Here is a 20,101-nt window from a genome sequence, read left to right on the forward strand (position 1 = left end):
TAAAAACAAGGACACACTTGATTTAGGTTCACTGCACATTCATTACTCAAGAAACTGTTTTCAACCTTCTCTGTGTGTGTTGTCCTCTAAAGAAACTCAAAGTCTAGTTGTAATTCTTTGTCAAAGGCATTTTAACCAGTAGTTTAAGTGTTACGCTGTTAGAAATACAAGAAATTAGTGATGAGATGAAGGCCTCCCTTTACCCACCACCACAGTGCACTCAGATCGAAAATACATGCCAACGAATCTAATCCCTTTCTAGTCTAAATAATGGTATTTTGTGTCACGGAATGGTGAGCGGGTCAAACAGTCAGAGGAACTGCAGCCTAATGTCCTCCACGCCAAGTGCCAAGCCCAGTTCACAAGGCCTGGACGGACATGAGAGAGTGGAACCCCCACTTGCTCGGCCCCCATTAGCTTTACATAATTCAGCCATCGCTAGTCTAACTAGATGGATGAGCACTGAAGCAGAGCAACTGAAGAAGAAAAGGACGGCATCCAGGGGGGGAAAGGGATGAGGGAGAGAAAAGGGTGAAGAGTACAGGAAGAAAAGGGAGAATAAAGGAAGGACAGAAAAATAGAGAAGGAAGGGGCATTATAGCGGAGGCAAAATAACACATCACATGACAGTGCATTAGAGATGGGCTAACAAAGGCACATGAAGTGTTGAGGTGTTTACAAAATGACTGCTCCCCAACAGCATGGACATATTAGCCATTATCTCTCTGAGTGTTCTATGGGGCATATGGGCACGATAAGTAGAGTGCTATGTGTGTGATTATGGCTCAGTGGTAATTGCACTGCTGCATACCTGCACCTGACCCCAGAATCTAGGCCCTCCGCTTCTAGGCCAAGTAGCACCCATTAATAGAGACTAGGACAGATGCGTTTTACTGCTTTTTAGAGCATCTGAGGGAGGCAGATCGCCGCTGCTAACTTTAACTTCATGGGCCTTAACTAGATCTCTGCACAGCTGCAAAGTCCACAGCAGCAGTGAAATGCTTTTACATTAATTTCTTTCATAGGAAGTTCTCAAGGGGGCTGAGGTGTATTTTTGAGTGTGGCAATTTGAGAAAGGATAACATGTTGTTTGGATATATTAATGAGATAAGATATTGAGTATTTATTAGTACTGCATTTGTATATAAGGATGCAAAATTACTTTAAAATGTAATTGTGCAAGTATAATATATAAAAGGGTTTGTCACGCATAGGTCAAAATCTAAACCACAGATTTGGAATGGAGGAGTAAAGAATCAATGGAGTCCTACCCTGGGGGTAAGTCAAGCACGGCTGCCTTGGACGAGGTGGTTTTGATGGTGAGAACAGGCAGCTGAGACTGTGCACTCTTCCAGGAGTGTGGCTGGGCGATGAGAACTCCAGCTCTACACGTTGCTGATATTTCCTTTTCTAAGCAGTGTTGCAGAGGGAAGTAAAAATGTGTAATTGAGCACATACTTTAATCAAATGTGTCAAACACAGTAGATCATGTTAATTAGTTGTACTGGTTTTATGAATATTGATTTGAGAGAAAAGACTCTCTGTTGAAGACTTGATTGAAGCTCTTTATGGACTATCAGACCATCCTTTTGTATTACAGTATCTCTATCTCTGTGCGTCCATGTGTGTGTGTGCAAGTGTAAATAAATCCTTACTCTCCTCAGCTGTAAGTCCCCAGAGAAGCAGAACTGAGAAGGTTATGAGGATCTGGGAAGGTTGCATGCTGTCCACACACAGGTAGTGAGTGCCTCGCACCTCTGGACACTAGGTTGGAAACACACACAAACACACACATATATATAGAGATAAGGAGAGAGAGGGAGAGAAGGGGGAGAGAGACACGAGAGGGAGGGATGATGGATAAAAGGTGACTTAGTATCAGCAAAAGGGAATCTGGAGGAAATTACAAAGTAAGGGAAAGAAGGGGAAGAGATAGAAAGGAGCCAAGTGAGTTAAAGAATTATTTGAGGAGAGGCCTACATAGAAGACGCTAAGTTTGAAAAATTTAGCAGAATTTTTTTTTCTTTGGCCAATGAGGAAGAATGATAAAGACAAGTCAGGGTACAAAGATGCTGTAGGTGCAGACAAAGAGAGACAAGAGAAAAGGTAGCGTGACTAAACATGTCCAGAATCAGTACTAACACATACAGATGGACACTTTCAATTTGAGATGACAGTAGCTGCTTCCACTAAATTATTAGGTCCGTATACTTTATGCCAAAACAGGATATCATGAAGGCTCATTCTTGACCTTGGACATACTGTAGTAGTTCGACAAAAACACTTGAAGTTCTAAAGATTCGCCACGAAACAAGGTAAGCCTGAATCCCACATAGCAAATTATGTAATATGTGCAGAACGCCTGTGTGTGTTTTTGTGTGTTTGCATGTTCGTACTTCTGGGCTTGTAAAATCAGAAATCACAAAGGAGGATCCGGAGGTGAGAGACTGTGATGACGATACCGAGCAGCTGCTACCTGTTGCACTTTTGGGCACGACGTTGCTCTGTAGACAAGAGGTAAGTTTACGGCAACATGTCAAATGCAAACAAGATTGTGGCAAAGCACTTTCAATGAATGGAGAGCTAAGAGAGTATCAGCACAGGAAGAAATGAATCCCTGGGTTAGTTTGTGACACGTGCTGTACCTTAAAATGAGATTTGTGGACGTGGTGAGCGTACAGGTGAGGTTTATGGAACACAAACATATTCCTGGAAGAAAAACCACAAATTAATGCAGGTTATTTTTTCGCTTAGGCAATAAAAGCTATTATTAATATTGACAACATTATGTTTTTAGGCACCTCAGCCAATCTATTTTCAGGACTACTGTGTTGCTTTATCTATTGACACAGCATGTTTTCAGTGTGTAGGTGTAGATTTGTGTCTGTGTGTGTCTCTCACTGAAAGCATTCAGCAAAGTCATCAAGGTCCATCCAGAACTTCTGTAAGAGGGGGAGGACAGGAACTAAGACTTCTTCAGCTACAGGCTCCTCGGTTCCAGTTATGGGTTCCTCTGGAGTCAGATTAAAAATAAATAGGTATTTCAAATTATTCAGTACTGCTAATACAAATCTGCAGCAACTCAATCATGTCCGTATCACGCTGAGAAGAATGCGAATCAACTGGTGCTTTTCAACAGGAACATTGATTTTGAAATCCTCCACCTCAGAAAGCTGTGTGTTACAAAATGCCTTTCCTCTTGTGACTCATAGCAAGTTATCCTAGACTCAAATCGTTATCTTAAACACAGTGAGTAGAATTGGCCACACTCCCACATAATGGCATAGTGTAAGCGCACATGCACATCCATACTCCCACTCAGCGACTCCCACCCATCTCGATGCATGCAGAGCAGACGCATAGACATATGCACACAGACACACACTCCACCCAAAACACACAGACACACACATACACACACACACACATTTGCTCTGCCCCCGAGCTCGACTCAAAGTGAGAGTCTGATCAGAAAGCTGAGGCAGTGAAGGCCAGCGTCTCTGCTGCTGAGCAATGGAGGTCTGCTCGCTCAAACTGCAGGTGTTACTAAGCAACTAAACGGGGGCAGGGAGAAGGCAGGGAATTGGCCGGTTGTCATAACGCATGATTTCAGTCCCATCTTCTTCAAAGCGTCTTGGCCAACCGATGGACTCATGGAGAGAGACGGAGATGGAGGGAGTGGAGGAGAGAGGCAAATTCTCCAAATCAAATTAGTTGGACGACCCTGCACAGATGCTTTGCAAGTCCACCGATCCTTCAGTACTTCCCTACATTCAATGAGCGGACGCCAATTCCGGTTAGGCAAATATTTGACCTGGGCTAAGGCGATCTTGTGTAAAGATATGGTACAGATCGCTTTAAACATGAATGATGGGCCCAGCTTTGCAGAGGAACAGCTTTTACCAGTAGAGATGTCACCGTCGCCCTTCTCCCTGTCCTCTGCAATAACCTAGAGGGACAGAGAGAGAGAGAGAGAGAGAGAGAGAGGAATAAAAAGTGAGTTACTGAACAACACTGCCAGAGATATCCCTCCACCCTCGAGTGATTCCACACCAGCTGTGGTGTCGCGCCATTCTTTGCCGAACACCACAGGACACGAGACACGGGTTAATGTGACAGGGGCTGCTCCTCCTCTACTAAATCCACGATCAGGGATCACCAGCTCTGATAACTTCCACCGCCAGTGACAGATGAGGAGTTATTATGATCCTTCGCATGTTATTTCTCTTAGAGGGGGAATTATTCAACAGCTCTGATTCCATGCTTGTCTGCCTGAGACAATACAGAAATAGAGCTCATTATCAAATCCCTCAAATGCCATATAGTTCTGTCAGAGTAAGGCTGGATGCGATGTGGTCTGGGTTACTGCTGCTTTCGTAACGAAGCTGGATTCTGGAGAACCTGCATCAACAAGCTGAACTTTCTTTGGGCCCTTCCTAGAAGTTTTACGTTTATCTAACAATGCTCCCTCGAGGAAAAATCCTGACGAGTTTACTCAGCTCTGAATTAAAACCATGGCTTGGTGCCGTGTTACTTCAAAGTAGCCCCTGCCAAGACTCTCAGATGAGTCAGATTGAGTCTGTGTGTGTGTGTGTGTCTGTTTGTGTGTTTGTGTGTAAGTGTGAGTCACCACTTATTTGACTAAGTACCCAGAGACCCAGACGGGAAGAGGCACTGTGATTGGGAGGCACACTTGACCTCCTCACCACAAGTATAGACACTTTTGTGCAACACAATACGTACGCGTCTGTGTGTGTTCACCAGAGTGCAGAAAACTTTGCACTAAGCTCCAAGGCATGGTTTGTCACGTCCGCCCACATCGTGCTATTCTATTCCATTGCTCGTTTTACCTGCTACACAGTGGGAAGACACAGACAGATCGCTCTTACACACAAGACTCCAGAGATTTTAAGCTTCTGCTTTCAGAGGAGGAATTTTTTTTTTTTCCTCGCATCAAATCACAGTCATGGGTTGAGAGACCACATTTCATTAATTCCACTTTTTAATGGGGCCATCAACAATCTGCCCCTCGAGTGAATTTATGCCTGAACTCTATGCCTCAATTTCCTGTTTAATTTTTGGCCTTACTTTCCATGTGAGTCTTGGATTGTTGTGCTTTACATTCCGTCATTTTTTTTGTGACTCCTCTTTAACTTTGTCTTCCCCTCGCTAGAGTATTCAAACTCTGCATTTCCTTCACTAATCAGTTTGACTGTTTAGTTTACTTCATTGTTCACAAGTTTTCACTTTTATATTTTATATCCCAGCTTGTTGGATTACCACAGTTTGGAGTTATTTTCTCCTGTCTGCATACAAGCCACTTTAATTAAAAACATTTTCAGTGTAACTACCAGCCTTTGTGTGTTCCTCAGCACTTGGGTCCAGAAATTATTGAATTAAAGCAGGGGCTTTTCTACACAGCCAGAGTTAAGTCTTTTCACTATCCATATTTCACATTTTCACATAAAGTGTACTCTAAAAATATATGTGTGCATCCAAAGTTGACAGCCACAAGAACCAACTAAACTCGATGAATGCGTTTTTGTGGCATAAGTGAACCATTTGAGGGGCTTTAGTGATTAACCACATTCCCAGCATATCAAAGGTTCAAACCTCACTCTTACTGCAGGATCCAGTGCTTTAACCCACATTATAGTTGAGTGAGTTGACCACTGAGGGTATAAGCGAGATCATGTGACGCCACCTTTCTCATTTCTCTGAGCGAGGCACAGAGGTTGAGTCTGTTGTCTAGCACTGACAGAAACGGAGGGCGGGGGGGGGTCAAGACAGCAAAGACTCACTTGATGTATAGTCCTCTCGGCTAGTGACGCACCACGTGCTCGCGGAGTGGTAACACATGTGCGGTTTAGATGTGGCCCACATACACAAACCGATCCACACGAGTGCACGTGCACACACAACAAGCGGCAAATTCAAATTAGCTTGGCCATACCGCCCTAGCCTAACCGCTCTATAACTGGTCACAGTTACAAAAGAGGGCGATTAATATGAACTCAATTTTTTCCCTCTATATGCTGGGAGTGAAGTGTAATAATGAACCCCCCAGGAGATGCAGACACTGATGGCTCACCATCTAATTGCACTCCTTTTTTCATCAGTGCAGTACACGACCTCTCCCTGTATGAAACCCCCACGCGCCCCGTTCACCGCCACCACACACCAGAGATTCCCATTTTCCCATCTCTCAGTTTCTTGCTCCGCTTTCATCTCACCCGTCACTTTCTTTCCATTTTTTAGCCCCCCCCTCCTTTCTTATTCAGTACAGTTGACCAGCCCCCCCAACCCCCCACCCCCGCTTTATTCCTCTGTCTTTGTTTCTATCCTCGTCTCTGTGTCTATCCACTGCTGCTCTGATCCCCAGCACCCCACCCCACCCCATCTCATCTCCCTGCCGTCACTGGCTCTCTCTTTAGTGCAGATGTGCCCCTGGTCAGCGGTGGCCTGGCTGGGAGACAACAAAAGTGACTTTGAGACTGGGGGATGGCAGCCTTGTTTTCAGTGACACACAGAGCTACTGTGATGTGCTTTCAACTGCACACTTGCAGGGTAGACAGAGGGGCGTATGAACATATATTAAGCCTGAAAATAACAAGAGGCGGCAATACAATTTTGCAGACAGCTTCTACTATCATATTTTGGGGGGAAATGGTGGCGCTATGGAAATGGCTTGGGGTAAACTAAATGAATTAAGGTCCTATGTTAAACGACATAATTCTCTGTAACACATGGTAGAGGAATAGATTAATTATTGTCCAGCAGACAGGGATTATTTGTACCGTTATGTTTTCATCGTTGCTTGGTGGGCTTGGGGTGTGTTCAGCAACATCAGGCTCAGGGCTGTCTCGGCAGTCAGTCTCCTCTCTCTCAGCAATGCACGCCAGAGGGGATCCATGGGAACGCATCCTCTGAGCAGCCTCTCTGACACACAAAGACTCAGATTCATGCCGTGTGCACATACAGTACATGCATCATACCGTGTCATCATCATCATGCCATACAGGCACCTCATCTCATGGAAACATATATAGCAGCAATACACTATATCATTTACAAATGAGTCATATGTGCCGAATGCTAGACGCTAAATGACACCAGAACACCATTTCTGCCATAACAAAGCTGTGAGCTGTGATGCGTGTCATAGCCCAGATGAAGGTAGAAAAGCCGTTTTCTGGCTATCATTCCTCCACAGGTGGGGTCAGAGCACAGGTTGCCTAATGGCTCAATGTGTAGTAGAACAGAAAGCAGTTTAATTCCTCAGTTCTAGATCATCTCGGTGTACGTACGGTTCTGGGATCGGGCCAACGCTGCTCTTCAAGCCGTGGGAGAGAAAAGGAGTGGCAACCTCAATGAACTGCACTGGCTTGGACACAGGAGGCTCTGCGAAAAGAGAAATGTAAAAAATAAATCCTCATGCATCCTGCCAGCGCTGCTTTTTCACACTCCAGCTCTTTTTACTGCTTTTTCTGTTTTTCACTCCAAGAGATCAGCTGATGTCAGATATGCAGGAACCAGCAGCTATTTACGATACAGAAATATACCTATCCTCCTCCCATTTTCCATCTCCCATGTGCTCCTGGATGCCCTCTTAACTGTAGAGTACGAAATCTCCTGCATTTACTCTCACCTTCCTTTCTAGTCATGTTTATTTATGAAATTCACCTACACTCCATCACATAATTTGTGCTTTTCTATTTGTTTGATTTCCTCCCCTGCATCCTCCTCCTGGTTTCCCCTTCAACACCTATTTTTCTCCAAACAGTTTTGAAGTTCCTCTCTCACTCACTCCGTGGTTCAGCTGTGATGTTATACTCCTTGTGCGGGCGGACAAGTTTCCATTGCGGTACAGATAGGGGCTTGGGTGGCACCTCCAGCTGGCACGAACGGGTTCTGGTCAACAGGGCGATGTGGCTGTACAGCAAGCAGAGATTGTACTGACGCAGGACCTCCGCGGAATTAGCCTGCGATGCCGGAAAGACACAAATACACAGAGATAAATGCACATGCAGATCTCAATGTTGAAAAAGGGCAATTTAAAGCTGCTCCCCCTACACTTAGATTCACTTGTAACCAATTCTACCGGTGAATCAGCCCAGATCTGATCCAAAATCAGTTCTGAGGTCATTTAACACCACCAACAGAGGAAAATCCTGGAAACTGTCCACCAATTAGGTTTAGCATGGGTGTAAATAATGAAACAAGGGAAGCCTGTTGAGGGAAACCATCCAAATAGAACACAACATGCCCCCAGATCACAAGCGCTGTTATGTTTCAACCCCACCACCCACCGCCCTCATGGGTCTTCAGTGTATTTTTACATTGCTGTGCTAAATAACAGAGGTGTCTGAGGTTGTTTTTTAGGACTTCAATGATGAAATCATAGTTATTTCAATAAAACTGAATAACTTAAACATTGGTTTGTGTTTTTATATATTTGAGGACATACAGGTTAACACAAAAATGATTATAATTGTTCCATTTTCATAGCTCAGCTCAATGAGACTCAGAGTTGATGTTTTCCTCTCTTTGAAATGCTTATGCAATACTACGCAGCATTTGCATAATAATGTGGATAATGTGTACTGCTTCCAAATCTATATCTAAAACCAAACTGTAATTTTCATGGATGCAGATGTGTCACAAAACAGGGTAGTGAATGAGGATTGTGGTGTTCCAGATCGGAGGAAGAGTGAGAAGACGAACCATTTGTCCAAACCGAAGGGGGTCGTTATGTGGCTGAAAAGCATATTGGCTGACACACAGCACAACATCAGGGGGACCTGAGAAACCAACAAAAAGAAAACATTTATATTATCAGTTAATGCTACTAACAAAAGCACAGATAGGTAAACCCTGTTAGAAAATGCAAACTGCGCAGACACACAGCTACACAGAGGTATGACTGATATTGGATTTTAGAGACACTCTGATTCAACAGCAAGAGTCTAATCAATTTCAAGTGAATCCCTTAAGATTTGAAAGCACTACTGGCCTTTTCAGGTATGAATGAGGCAACAAGAGAATATCTAGGTTATCTATGGATGGCCCTGCCCCCTATAGTGCATCATAGAGTATGTGGCATGAGGAACACATGGGCCAGGAGACACGGAAAATCAATTTGAAGGGCCGCGGTGCAGAGAGATGCGAGCACTGCCATACTAATATAAAGGCTACACATTAAGAATTGAACAGAGAAGAGGTTTTCACACTGCGTTTTGATTTATGCATTTTCATATATGCATTTCAATAGAATGCAACAGTGAGCATGGTAATGGTGGAAGAGAAAGTGTGTAGTGATTTGTCTTTGAAGGTATGGTGTGTAAGAATTTTACTAAAAGATAAATGCTTTGTGACATACTACTACTTTGTGCATGCTTATTTACTGTAAACATGTGAGAGACTGTCAGAAAGAGCAGATGGGGGTATGAGAGAAGCATGTATTTTCCAATAAAATATAAATGTATTAGTCAAAAAGACAACAATTTGCCTCTCTTTGAACTAACTTAAATACATTCTGTACTTTGCCATGTATGATAAGCACGATGATGTTAATTCAAATCTGTATTTCAACTAATTCTAATTTTGCCACTTTAAAAAAAGCATCTACCTCCCTGCCTCAATCCTGCCTCCATCGGATAACCACACTTACCTCAGGAGGCTCTTCTGCCCTGCGGGAACACCAAATAATTCACCCTGCCACTGCTCCCTCTGCTGGTTTATTTATAGTCCACCATACACGCATTAACCCTTCCTGCGCTTCATAATACATGAGCTTGGGAAAACAGGAAGTGATGCTTGAAATGACAGGAAAGAGGCAGCAGAGCGCTGTCTGAACGACGGCACAGCTCAGAAATTTAGCAATTTTTTACGAAGTGGCGTGATGGAGACCTAAGGCCTGTGCTGAAGTAAATCACCACAGCAATACTTTGAATGTTGCAGTGGTTTAAGGGATATTACTGCTGGAACAAAATGCAATCATTGATCAATGCGAGTTTCAGTGGAACAATTAAATATTCATTGTCACGCTCTATACTATTTGAATTATGGATGCAGAGGGAGGAATGCAGAGAATGTACACTGTACATCCGCATACATATATACAAAAAGATAGTAGGCTACAGATACACACAAAATATACTCACCCCTTTGTACAGAATATATGTGAATGTTTATGTATAAATGATGAATTGATAAACTAAGCAATACAAGTATTCGGTGCGTTGAGATGATCAGGATTTAATGGATGATTGATTTGATTGACTCACTCAATTACATGCGGAAGAAGAGTGTATAATTGAGACGCATGTTTGCAGGTGCATGTAAATCCAGCTGTGCCTGTGTGTGTGGGTGACTGACTGTGACAAATCTGGACCATTACCGTTTTCTCGATCTGAAATCTGCCTCCTGGTTCTGGACATGCTGGAACATTTCCCTGAAACTGACTCTGAAGTCTGAGCCTTCGTCTCTTCTGGCAAACTCTCAATCGGGTGTGAAAATACAGGAATGGTATCCAGTAAGAAATCCCAGGTTTTTCCAAGGTACAAAGATCTGAGAGGAGGTTAAAGAGAATATGATTGCAGGTTGCAGTTATTAAATTCCACAAAGATTTGTGAAATTGCAAGTCACAGCATCTTTATGTGGATGTTTTGTTAGTGAACAGACACAAGCTACCGTGTCTATTGTTTAGCACACAGCACTTGTAACACCACGACAGCTCTTGTATTGGATGAAGAGCACTGTTTCTGCAGTCTGTCTCAATCCCATTGCAGTGATTTTCCCTGTTCCTGAAATGTCTCTTCATTTCCAATACAATCTGCTGCAACATTTACAGCAGCTTTTCTCCCTCTCTTGCCAATAAAGCACACGGTACAATCTTCTCCAACACATCCCACAGAAATGAAACCAGTGAAGTAAAAACGGTTTGTGTCAGTTGCCTCCTTATCTCCTTATTTTGCTAGATATGGGCAGCGACACAGAGAGAATCATCTTTAAATATGATAATCTAGGTGGGGAGTTGTGTAACCCTACTTGAAGGACATCACTTGAGCTTTCATTTCAAAAGGAACAATTTACAGATTTTAGTCGGACAAGTCTTGTGAGGACACGTGCAAGTCCCTCTGTGGTTAGAGTCTGCAGAGCCCATCACTGGCAGCTATTTTCTGCTGCCCACCGGTTAAAAATCCGAATTACACAATGTACTTCCCTTTTTTGTCGAGGGAGCATCCAAGGGTGGGTTGATCTCCAAAATTACACAACCTCAAAAATTAGGTCTTGCATTTTGTTAAGTCAGGACTTGTGAACGGTATAAACTCCTATTACAGCACAATGCTGACTGTTTTTCTGCATTACAATAATAGCTGCTGTGTGTCAGCCGGAATTTTAAACATCCCCTGATTTCCGGCTTCCAATAACGATGACAATAATACAACAAATATAAATTTACAAACCAAATCATGAGCAGAAAGCAGAGCTAGAATAGTTTATTGCGTGTTACAGTATTAGATGATGTAAATAAAACCATCTGCATGGGTGTGTTCGTGGGTTGTGTGCACGTAGTACTGCATACCCATGTGTCACACAAACACAGTCATGCTGAATGCCTGTACGTGTGGAGAGATTCCCCCGGCGACTCACTAACAGCAGCTAACCTGCTGAGCTACAGAGAATAACATTCAGCGTTTCCACTGCAAAACACCGTTGCCCCATTAAAGTTCCATCACTGACAAGCTGAGATTCTCCACCTCTCAGGGTCTCTCCTCCCCCTTTATTACATATCTCCTTGTTTCTATTTTAGTCATTTCCCATACTGCTGTAGACAGTAGGATTTTGCTACAGAGTAAGGTAACAAAAATTTTATCAAGTCAGATTGAGAGTCATTTTAGTGCAACAGCATTGTGATAAACTATAACACCCACTCAGGAGATAATAAAAGCCAAAGGAAAAAAGGTGAACACCCTATAAAAAAAACAATGAAGAGGGATACATTTGTATAATTTCTAGGACAAATAACATAAGATGAACAAGATGGAGAGGATCTTACTGTAAAGGCCTGATTTCGGGGATCCAGCCGGTGAGGGCGTTGACGAAGGTGAACTCGCCCATCTCTCCTTCTGACACTACACTGTAAACAGAAGCATGACAAAATGATTACAACAACAAAAAAAGGAAAAGAGAAATCCAACAAACTAGACACTCAATTCAATCCACCCATAGCAGCAAGGAAACAGCTTCATTTTGAACTTTTGAGGACATAGTTTTAACATGGTGTATCGATAATATGCGTAGCGTCAACAATCGTGAAGGATTGTGTGTTTTCTCTCTTTATTAACATCATGTTTGGGGAACGATGAAGGGAATGGACTCTGAAATGTGTAATTTAAAACAAATTGTGATCACATTATATCCTGAAAAGTCAAAGATACAGAATCAATGGAATTGTTTAACGGACTCTCAAACTAGTAATTGTCATCATGGTGTGGACAAGCCCAAAAAATACTAAATGAACAGCGCAGCAGTTGAACAAATCTTATATTTTTTTGGGGGGGCGGGGGGGGGGATCTCAGTTATCTTTATAACTGGTTTTGAAGAGTGTAAGTGTGTATCATTCACATCCAATTTTCAGTTTTCAACCATCTGGCTGCAGCTGCTCTAATTGGTCCTCATGGGATCCTGTGGTCAACCTGTTCGATCCCCACTCATGACACCCGAGGAAGTGAAATCAATAAAACTTTATCAGTAATGTCAAAGTCCATGACCACTACAAAAAAAGCTGCTTTGAACCAACGACTAGGTGCCCCTGAATTTGGCCTTATTGAAAAAAAAAAACCACTTGTTCTTCTCTGATGAGCCCCAGCAGACACCTGGACAAAGTTTGGTTCCGAGTTCAGTACAAGTTACTTTCACAAAGGCTCATTAATGATTCATCAGGTGAGAGGCTCCTTTGTTTCCTGTACCGAATGAAACATTTATGCTTCGCATTTCCACGGACACTGGAACAGCCACCTTTACACACGCCATGTTGCCCCATCAAAGACGTGCACACTGGCTGTCGGTCACCAAATTCAACACGGCCCAAGGCAGAGACTAGGTGAGTCGAAAGTTTGGCCAAGTCAGCAAAACGCCCCATGGGGGGGGCGGGGGGGGGGGGGGGGGGTTCATGTGTAAGACTGTGAACTTGGATTTCATTTATTGACTTTGCTTCCACAAATGTAGGTTTGTCTTATGTCAATAAAAAAAAGAATTTCCACATCCAATACTACTTTCTCCATTAATTATAAAGATTAAATGCCATTTACAAACATTTCAGCATTGAAAAATGTTCCACTGCGATTTTGAATACATTAATGTACTTGATCGAGAAAGGTCCGAAAAATCTTTGTATTACAACCAGGAATTTGAAGCTGGACAACCGGGTATACTACTTTACTTGGATTTAGGTTGAGCGTGCTCTTAAACCCTCTTACTTTAAGACTACAGCAACTGTGTACCAACTATTTGCGGCAGTGATGAAATGCGTACAGTGTTTGAGTTAGAATGTAGAGTAACTGACTTGGAGTTGGCCAGTTTAATGAGAGCCTTGGCCAACAGCATCGGCCACAGCTCTGCCTGACAGGTGGAGGCGGGGAGGAGGAGGTGGTTTTCTTCATCAAATGGCATGCAGTCATCAACTGCTATCTTCCTCCAACTACCCTGAAAGTAAGGAGGGAGGACAGGGTGATGCGCTAAAACAATTGGTATGGGTCAAATATATGTTAGTTTATCTCTTTAAAATAGTCATTATTGATTTCTACAGTATTTGATGTAGAAGCTCGGCATCTTTGGAAATATGTTTATTTGAGACACATGGCTCTGTCCACAGGGAACCAAAACAGTGCATAGATTTACTGAGAGATGATACCATAGAAGTAATTGATGCCATATGTCCCTTAAATAAAACAAAGAGGCAACCTCTATTGTTTTTGATATTCCCTTGCATGCCACTTATTGATAGTTGTGTTTCCAAATTGTCCATGTTGACACCCTGAAATCCACCCAAAATCATATTCATCTTAAAAAGGATTATCTGTCACCATTTTTGTAATATCGTGAAATAAATGCAATTCAGCTTTGTACTACGTGCATTCATAGATTAAAAATTAAAGCTGCTGTACATTCTCACTTGCGAAAACCAAGCCTCTAAGGCAAGAATGAAGCATTTAGTCAAAGCAGAGCAGTGGAGTAACACTTGTATCAGCTGATCAGCTCCCAGTGGTTTCTTCCACACTCTCTATCATCCAGCCGTCGTCTGGCCATCAGTTGACTGGTAACGTCCAGTCCCATTCATACAAGTGTACTAACTGTCCTTATAATTCGTTTCACTTTTATTCTGCGGAAGCCTTCATAGCCACACTGCCTGGTGAGGCAGATCCTTCCACCACCCTAAACTCCTCCTTGTATGCTGAGCTTTAGGGAGCGTTGATTCCACTAGGATCTAATTTCAACAGGCTTCTCCGAATCAGGACTGAAATGATATTTGAAATTATTTCTCCCTGCAGAATTCTCCTCACTGCTCAGATTCCACGTGAGCTCCCTGAGAAACAGAGTCCGCTCTGCCAAATGTAACTCAATAACCATTTACAATAAATAGGGAAATTAATTAAATGTTTTGGACAGAAATAGCAATTTCATGTAAGAGTTTGTTGTGATGGGAAGAAGACTGCATTTAATAAGGTAATAAGAGGAACAAATTACCAGCCCCCACATGTGACTCAGATTATCACAATAAGCTCTGCAGGTGGATTTTTCCGCAAAAGGCTGTGTAACAACCACAAAATCTCTGATCTATGGCTCGTATTTCTATTCCATATTTCCCCAAGCATTAGCCTCCTTGTGCTTGCAGCTTTGCATCTTGTGTGGTGTCAGAGCTTGTTAGTGTCTGCGGTGAGGTTTGTCCACCGGCCGTCTGGTGGAGTTTTACACTGACGGGAGGAAAAGCAGCGAAAGCAGGTGATAATCTGACTGACTGCTCACAGGTGCTCTGCCTATTATCCATGAGAGCACTGGCACAAGCAATGCAATCCTTTATCGAGCGCGGGTCGTCACACTCCCTTTCTTTCCTGCTCATCCACTTTCTTGTCAAACCATCGCCCCGAGGAAGAGCTTGATGCGTTCGCAGATGGGATAAAACAGAGCGCGAAAGGGCAAGTTGGAGGAGAAAGGAAGAAATGGAGGAATGCAGAGACAGATAGACAGATGCAGGGTGGGAGAGACGGGGTGACAAGATGAGGATGGGATGGATATTCACAGCAGCGTAAAGGAGGCAATGTTAAAAAAAAGGAAGATAGGTGAAGAACCACAAAGGATGAGACTGGCCGGGGAGGGAAGGAGAAGCCTGTGAGCAGACGAGGAAACGGGAACGAGGGTTGGGGGGCTGGGTGCTGAACGGCATCTCGACAACCATCTGTTAGTGTGCTCTGGTTGGCACGGGAACTGCTGCCTACAACCGTGTCATGCCTGTTTGTCAAGGCAAGAGTCATAGTGTTACAGAACACCATTTTTAGCTGTGTCTTTCTCACTGTCTTGCTGACCCACATTGTGGCGCAGGGAAGACGTTCCCCTGAGACTGTCACAAAGATGTTGTGTCCTCTACCCCGAGTGTCAAACAACACACATCCCGCAACTCACAGGCCAGCAACTTCAAGCTTTATCTCCGTGGAAAGACGGCCTTTGTTTAGAACCAGAAATCTGTGAAATGTGTACACACTAATAAGTGATATGAATGTCTCTGTGATGTGTGAAGCCCTCCCAGGGTGGACGCTGCTCTCATAGACTGACTGGACATCAATTTCCAACTCGAGCCACAGTCTCCGTGAAGCTGTTAACTCCTTTTAAGTCATATTTATTAATCAGGAAATGGATGAAGCCCGGCCACATTGGGCACAGCAGTGAGACTGATTGATTTGAGCTCTGACTGGATAAAGCTTCCCCCCCCCGCACGCCATTCCCCTGTGATCAGCTGCATCCTGAGGGGTCCGCCACACAATACAAATGCAATTTCATGAGATCCGTTGCCTCAAGTCAGAACAGAAGTGTGATTAACAAAGAGGCTTTGTGACACAGCAGCTTCCTCTGCAAGGGTGTAAGATTTTTTGGGGACTATTTATTTCCATTTTCTCATCAGACTATGTGTGAACGGGTGTTTGCTCGAGCCCGACTGATATCGATTTTTGACAGCTGGTGATAATAATACCATTATTAGAGACAAAAATAACAATCCGGTGCATGGGCGGATGATTCCTCATTCCAAGATGTCATTAACAAACCCTCCGGACAAAGGGATGTAATTGAGTTTGTTATTGCCCAGTTAAATCACAAATTTCATTATGAATAACTAAATGAAAAATATAGAAATAATATATAGACGTTGAATTAAGAAAATGTCTTTTATATGCATGTGTCTGTCTTACCATCCAGTAGAGCTTGACCAAGTATTTCCCAAAGATGTTGTAGAGTGGCATATGACCTTTCACCACCTTACACAGCGAGTAGATGTGCTCCCAAGGTTTCCAACGCTCCCCTTCTTTAGATTTGTTGCCACACAGCGTCCAAACGATACAGATTTCACTGATGATCCACCTCATCAGCTTGACCAGGGAGAGGAGAAGGGAAAGAGAAGTAATCACCGGTCTAATAACTCCTCACCGATCATTAAATCTATTGGCTGAAACATCAATTATCTAATCTATCATTCACTTGATCAATAGGGCAACTACAACACCCTGGTCTAATTCATTTCTGTCAGTCAAACGCCACCCGGTCTGACATCTGAATTAGTGAGATGTTCATTAGAGAAGGAGAAAAGTTGAAAACTAACCTCACTGCAAATCAGATGATCATTGTTGGAGAGGAGGTCAAACGTCCTTTGACTCTCAACAACGGTGGGAGTCTTAAAGAGAGAGCACATCCTTAGAGTGTGTTATAGCATTTTTACATATCAGAATCAAAAACAAATATTGCTGTCACACGTCACCTTTTTAAATAGAAACACCGGGTTTGGAAATACAGAACGATTAAGTCGTTTTTAGAGGAAGGATCACAGAGGAGCTGCTGCCTGCTCCTGCACAGCTGATGGCTTTTGTGATTAGCCCCGTGTTCATCTTGTATGAAATTAATAAAATGCTTTTCACATCTTGAGTGAAAAGGCAGCGTGTGACCTGGCAAGGACTAATTCAAAGAGCAGGAAGCTTCCAGTAATTGCTAAATACTGCAGTGAGAGATGGTTAACAGCAAAGGGGAGTGATGCAATTACAATTTGACTGGAGGTGACTAGAGAGCAGATTTCTTTTTAACCACACTTCACACTATGTGGCAGGGAAATGCATTTTGTTGATATGTCAAGGTTGCTACCATAAAATGAGTTACTTTATTAACCTGTGAATTTCTCTGATTAGCAGATTATTCTTCAAGTCAATACAAGATTGTGGCGTCTATTAATCCTACTAGGACAAATGACTACAAGGCGTGGGACATGACCCCTGACCCCTTTCATTTTGGTGTGGATCCAGATCAGGAGGCGAATCCAAATGTCTTTTTCCCTTTTTTCAACAATGCAAGGTAGTGTGCTTTTCAATATTTAGGAGTGAGTGCAATTTGGTTGAATTTAATTTTCATTTGGGGACTGTCGGGCCTTAGCGGTTGAATGAGTCCTAATAAGATCATCATGTAATGTTAGAGCGCTACAGAACCAATAAATTCATTCTCCATGCATTCCTTGTAAAGATGAACTGTCTTGCCATGTTAAAGAGGAACAGACAAACGTGCAGGGGGGTAAAAACATATGTTTAAAGACATGACTCTCATGTCAACTGCCATGAAATCATTTAAATCCTAAAATGTTTTTAACTGCAGGAGACACAGTACAACTGCACCATGTTTATTGTTAAACTGTCACCTCGCTGGGGCTCAGTGTTGCCAATCAGCATTGGCAGACATTTTGCATGTTCCATTAGAAACCATAGATGTTCTAAGCGAAGCGTGAAGGTTACCTTGTCCACTAAAAACTCTGTGGGCCGTTTCCAGCAGTGCACTTTCAGGGATGGAGGAATCTTTCCCTCGGGATCTTCAAAAAAGGGCTGCAGATAAAAAGCAGATCAGATGTGATTCTAAACCAACAAAGACATGAGCAAAGAACGAGAAGTGAAAGTGGACTTGTGTGATATTTTGATTTACAGCAGTGGAACTTGTCCCTTTGCTCTTCTTGTCATCCTCGGCTCCTTTGCTGGAGTCCCACTTCTCCTTGTTGACTTCCGCATCGCTCCACTCGGGCCACACGGGGAACCTGCTCCTCCACGCACCCCCCAGGCTCTCTGAGGAGGTGTCGACCAAGGAGCTGGCTCTGAAACCAACACACACACACGCACACAGACACAACACACACACACACACACACACACACACACACACACACACACACACACACACACACACACACACAATTCACTGTCTGTGCTCTGAGCTCCTGTCATCATTTAGCAGCTGATTAGCAGAGACTCAGTGTCTCTCGTGATGGACACCACCTCCTGTCGGTGTCCCCTCCTCCTGCTGTCATGGCATGCTAGGCTAACGCTAATGCTAACCACGGATGCTCTCTTAATTAGCACGTCGCTTGCTGACGTTAGCTTAAAAACTCACGCTAGAGCCGCTTTGCCGGGGGAGGGCTCCTTCTTCTTCGCCTGAGACTTGGACATGGCTCTTGTCTTTGTTGTTGTTGTTGTTGTTGTCACAGTCGCCTCCCTCCCGCAGGTGCGCTTGTTTCCAGGTGTGACTCCGCTTGTCAAAAGTTTACCCGTTGCCTAGCGACGGAGCCACAGCATCGAGGGGCGTGGCCTGGAGGCTGAGTCGTCGTCACTTGTTGCCACGGGGAGGGAGGGGAAGATTCTCCTTTTAGGTTTATATGTATTTAGAGAAAGATTCATTCATATATATTAAATATAATAATAATAGAGAGAGGACGAACAATGAATTAACTTTTGGTTAATAATAATAATCAGACTAATAGATATTGTTCAGGTCAAGAAACTCTCTGTTTTTTCTTCAGATCGTATAAATCTTTCACCTTTTCAACATTCTCAGACATCAAAGGAAACTATGACCTCTGACACTGTGTGTGATATTAAAGGTGCAGTAAAGTGCAGTAAATTGAGGAATCAGACCATGGCAGATGATACTATAATTACAGAGATTCTGCTAAATCAAATTCTGGAGCTCTTTGAATCGCTGGTACAGGAGAAGAGTTCCAGACCAGTTCTGACCTTTATATCTGTCTCTGTGAAATAAATTAGACGCTGCTGGGTTTACAGACGGACTGGAGAACACTTCAGGTGAGATACTTTGAGGTCAAGCAACATCTTAATAGCATCGACACACGAGAGTAGTTTCCTTGCAGCCACTTAATGTTGAGCTTCATTGTTTTGCCACCATGGGATGTACGTACATGTGGCTCATGGAAACGCAGGATTGAAGCAGCGCTCACAGAGAAACACAAAAATACACACTAAGATAACAAAATAAAAGTGGGGAGTGAGTGCATCAGTACGCAATCAAGGTTTAAACTGTTTGAGATGCATACGTGATGATTCGCTTCAGTGACGAGATTTGGATTCCAGCACACAGACACACACACAGACACACACACACACACACACAGACACACACACACACACAGCTACAGCTGGCCCGCCTCCACTGCGTGGTTTCTGCACTGCTGACAATTAGGTGTGTGGAAGAGCACAAGCAGCGGCAGTATTGAGAGCTTAATGTCTGAGGACTATCACACACATTCTTAAGAGGAGTCACATGATCTTCTCTGTGTCTCTCTCTCTCTCGCACAAACACACACACACACACAGTAGGAGTTTTAATTTTCACACATCGAGCTTTATCCTTTGTTCTTTGAGTTTCTTCCAGGGACACTCAACACTTCAGCTTTAGGATTCATTTTTGTATACATGACCTGAAACCCCTTTTCATTAATGGAGTGCTGGAGCATGAAGAATCTAGACTTCTGAGGTCATGGAAGTGAAACTCATGTGGCTATTAGTCA

The 20,101-nt window shown here is 43.2% G+C and overlaps 1 protein-coding gene across 1 annotated transcript in view; it reads right to left on the minus strand.

The window, feature by feature from the left end:
- adgb (androglobin) overlaps positions 1-18,746 on the minus strand; it is a 34,164-nt gene extending 15,418 nt beyond the window's left edge. The window contains exons 1-18 of the mRNA XM_053445891.1: positions 18,691-18,746; positions 18,229-18,394; positions 18,045-18,131; positions 16,874-16,945; positions 16,467-16,643; positions 13,571-13,710; positions 12,062-12,142; positions 10,400-10,569; positions 8,725-8,801; positions 7,808-7,982; positions 7,308-7,401; positions 6,798-6,939; positions 3,904-3,949; positions 2,902-3,013; positions 2,646-2,709; positions 2,397-2,504; positions 1,656-1,764; positions 1,272-1,410 (exon numbers count right to left, since the gene is read on the minus strand). Of these exons, the coding sequence (XP_053301866.1) occupies positions 1,272-1,410; positions 1,656-1,764; positions 2,397-2,504; positions 2,646-2,709; positions 2,902-3,013; positions 3,904-3,949; positions 6,798-6,939; positions 7,308-7,401; positions 7,808-7,982; positions 8,725-8,801; positions 10,400-10,569; positions 12,062-12,142; positions 13,571-13,710; positions 16,467-16,643; positions 16,874-16,945; positions 18,045-18,131; positions 18,229-18,394; positions 18,691-18,746 (2,015 nt within the window). The remainder of the gene's footprint in view (positions 1-1,271; positions 1,411-1,655; positions 1,765-2,396; positions 2,505-2,645; positions 2,710-2,901; positions 3,014-3,903; positions 3,950-6,797; positions 6,940-7,307; positions 7,402-7,807; positions 7,983-8,724; positions 8,802-10,399; positions 10,570-12,061; positions 12,143-13,570; positions 13,711-16,466; positions 16,644-16,873; positions 16,946-18,044; positions 18,132-18,228; positions 18,395-18,690) is intronic.
- Positions 18,747-20,101: the final 1,355 nt, after the last annotated feature.

The sequence above is a fragment of the Pleuronectes platessa genome, chromosome 17 (assembly GCF_947347685.1).
Source record: "Pleuronectes platessa chromosome 17, fPlePla1.1, whole genome shotgun sequence".
Taxonomy (NCBI): domain Eukaryota; kingdom Metazoa; phylum Chordata; class Actinopteri; order Pleuronectiformes; family Pleuronectidae; genus Pleuronectes; species Pleuronectes platessa.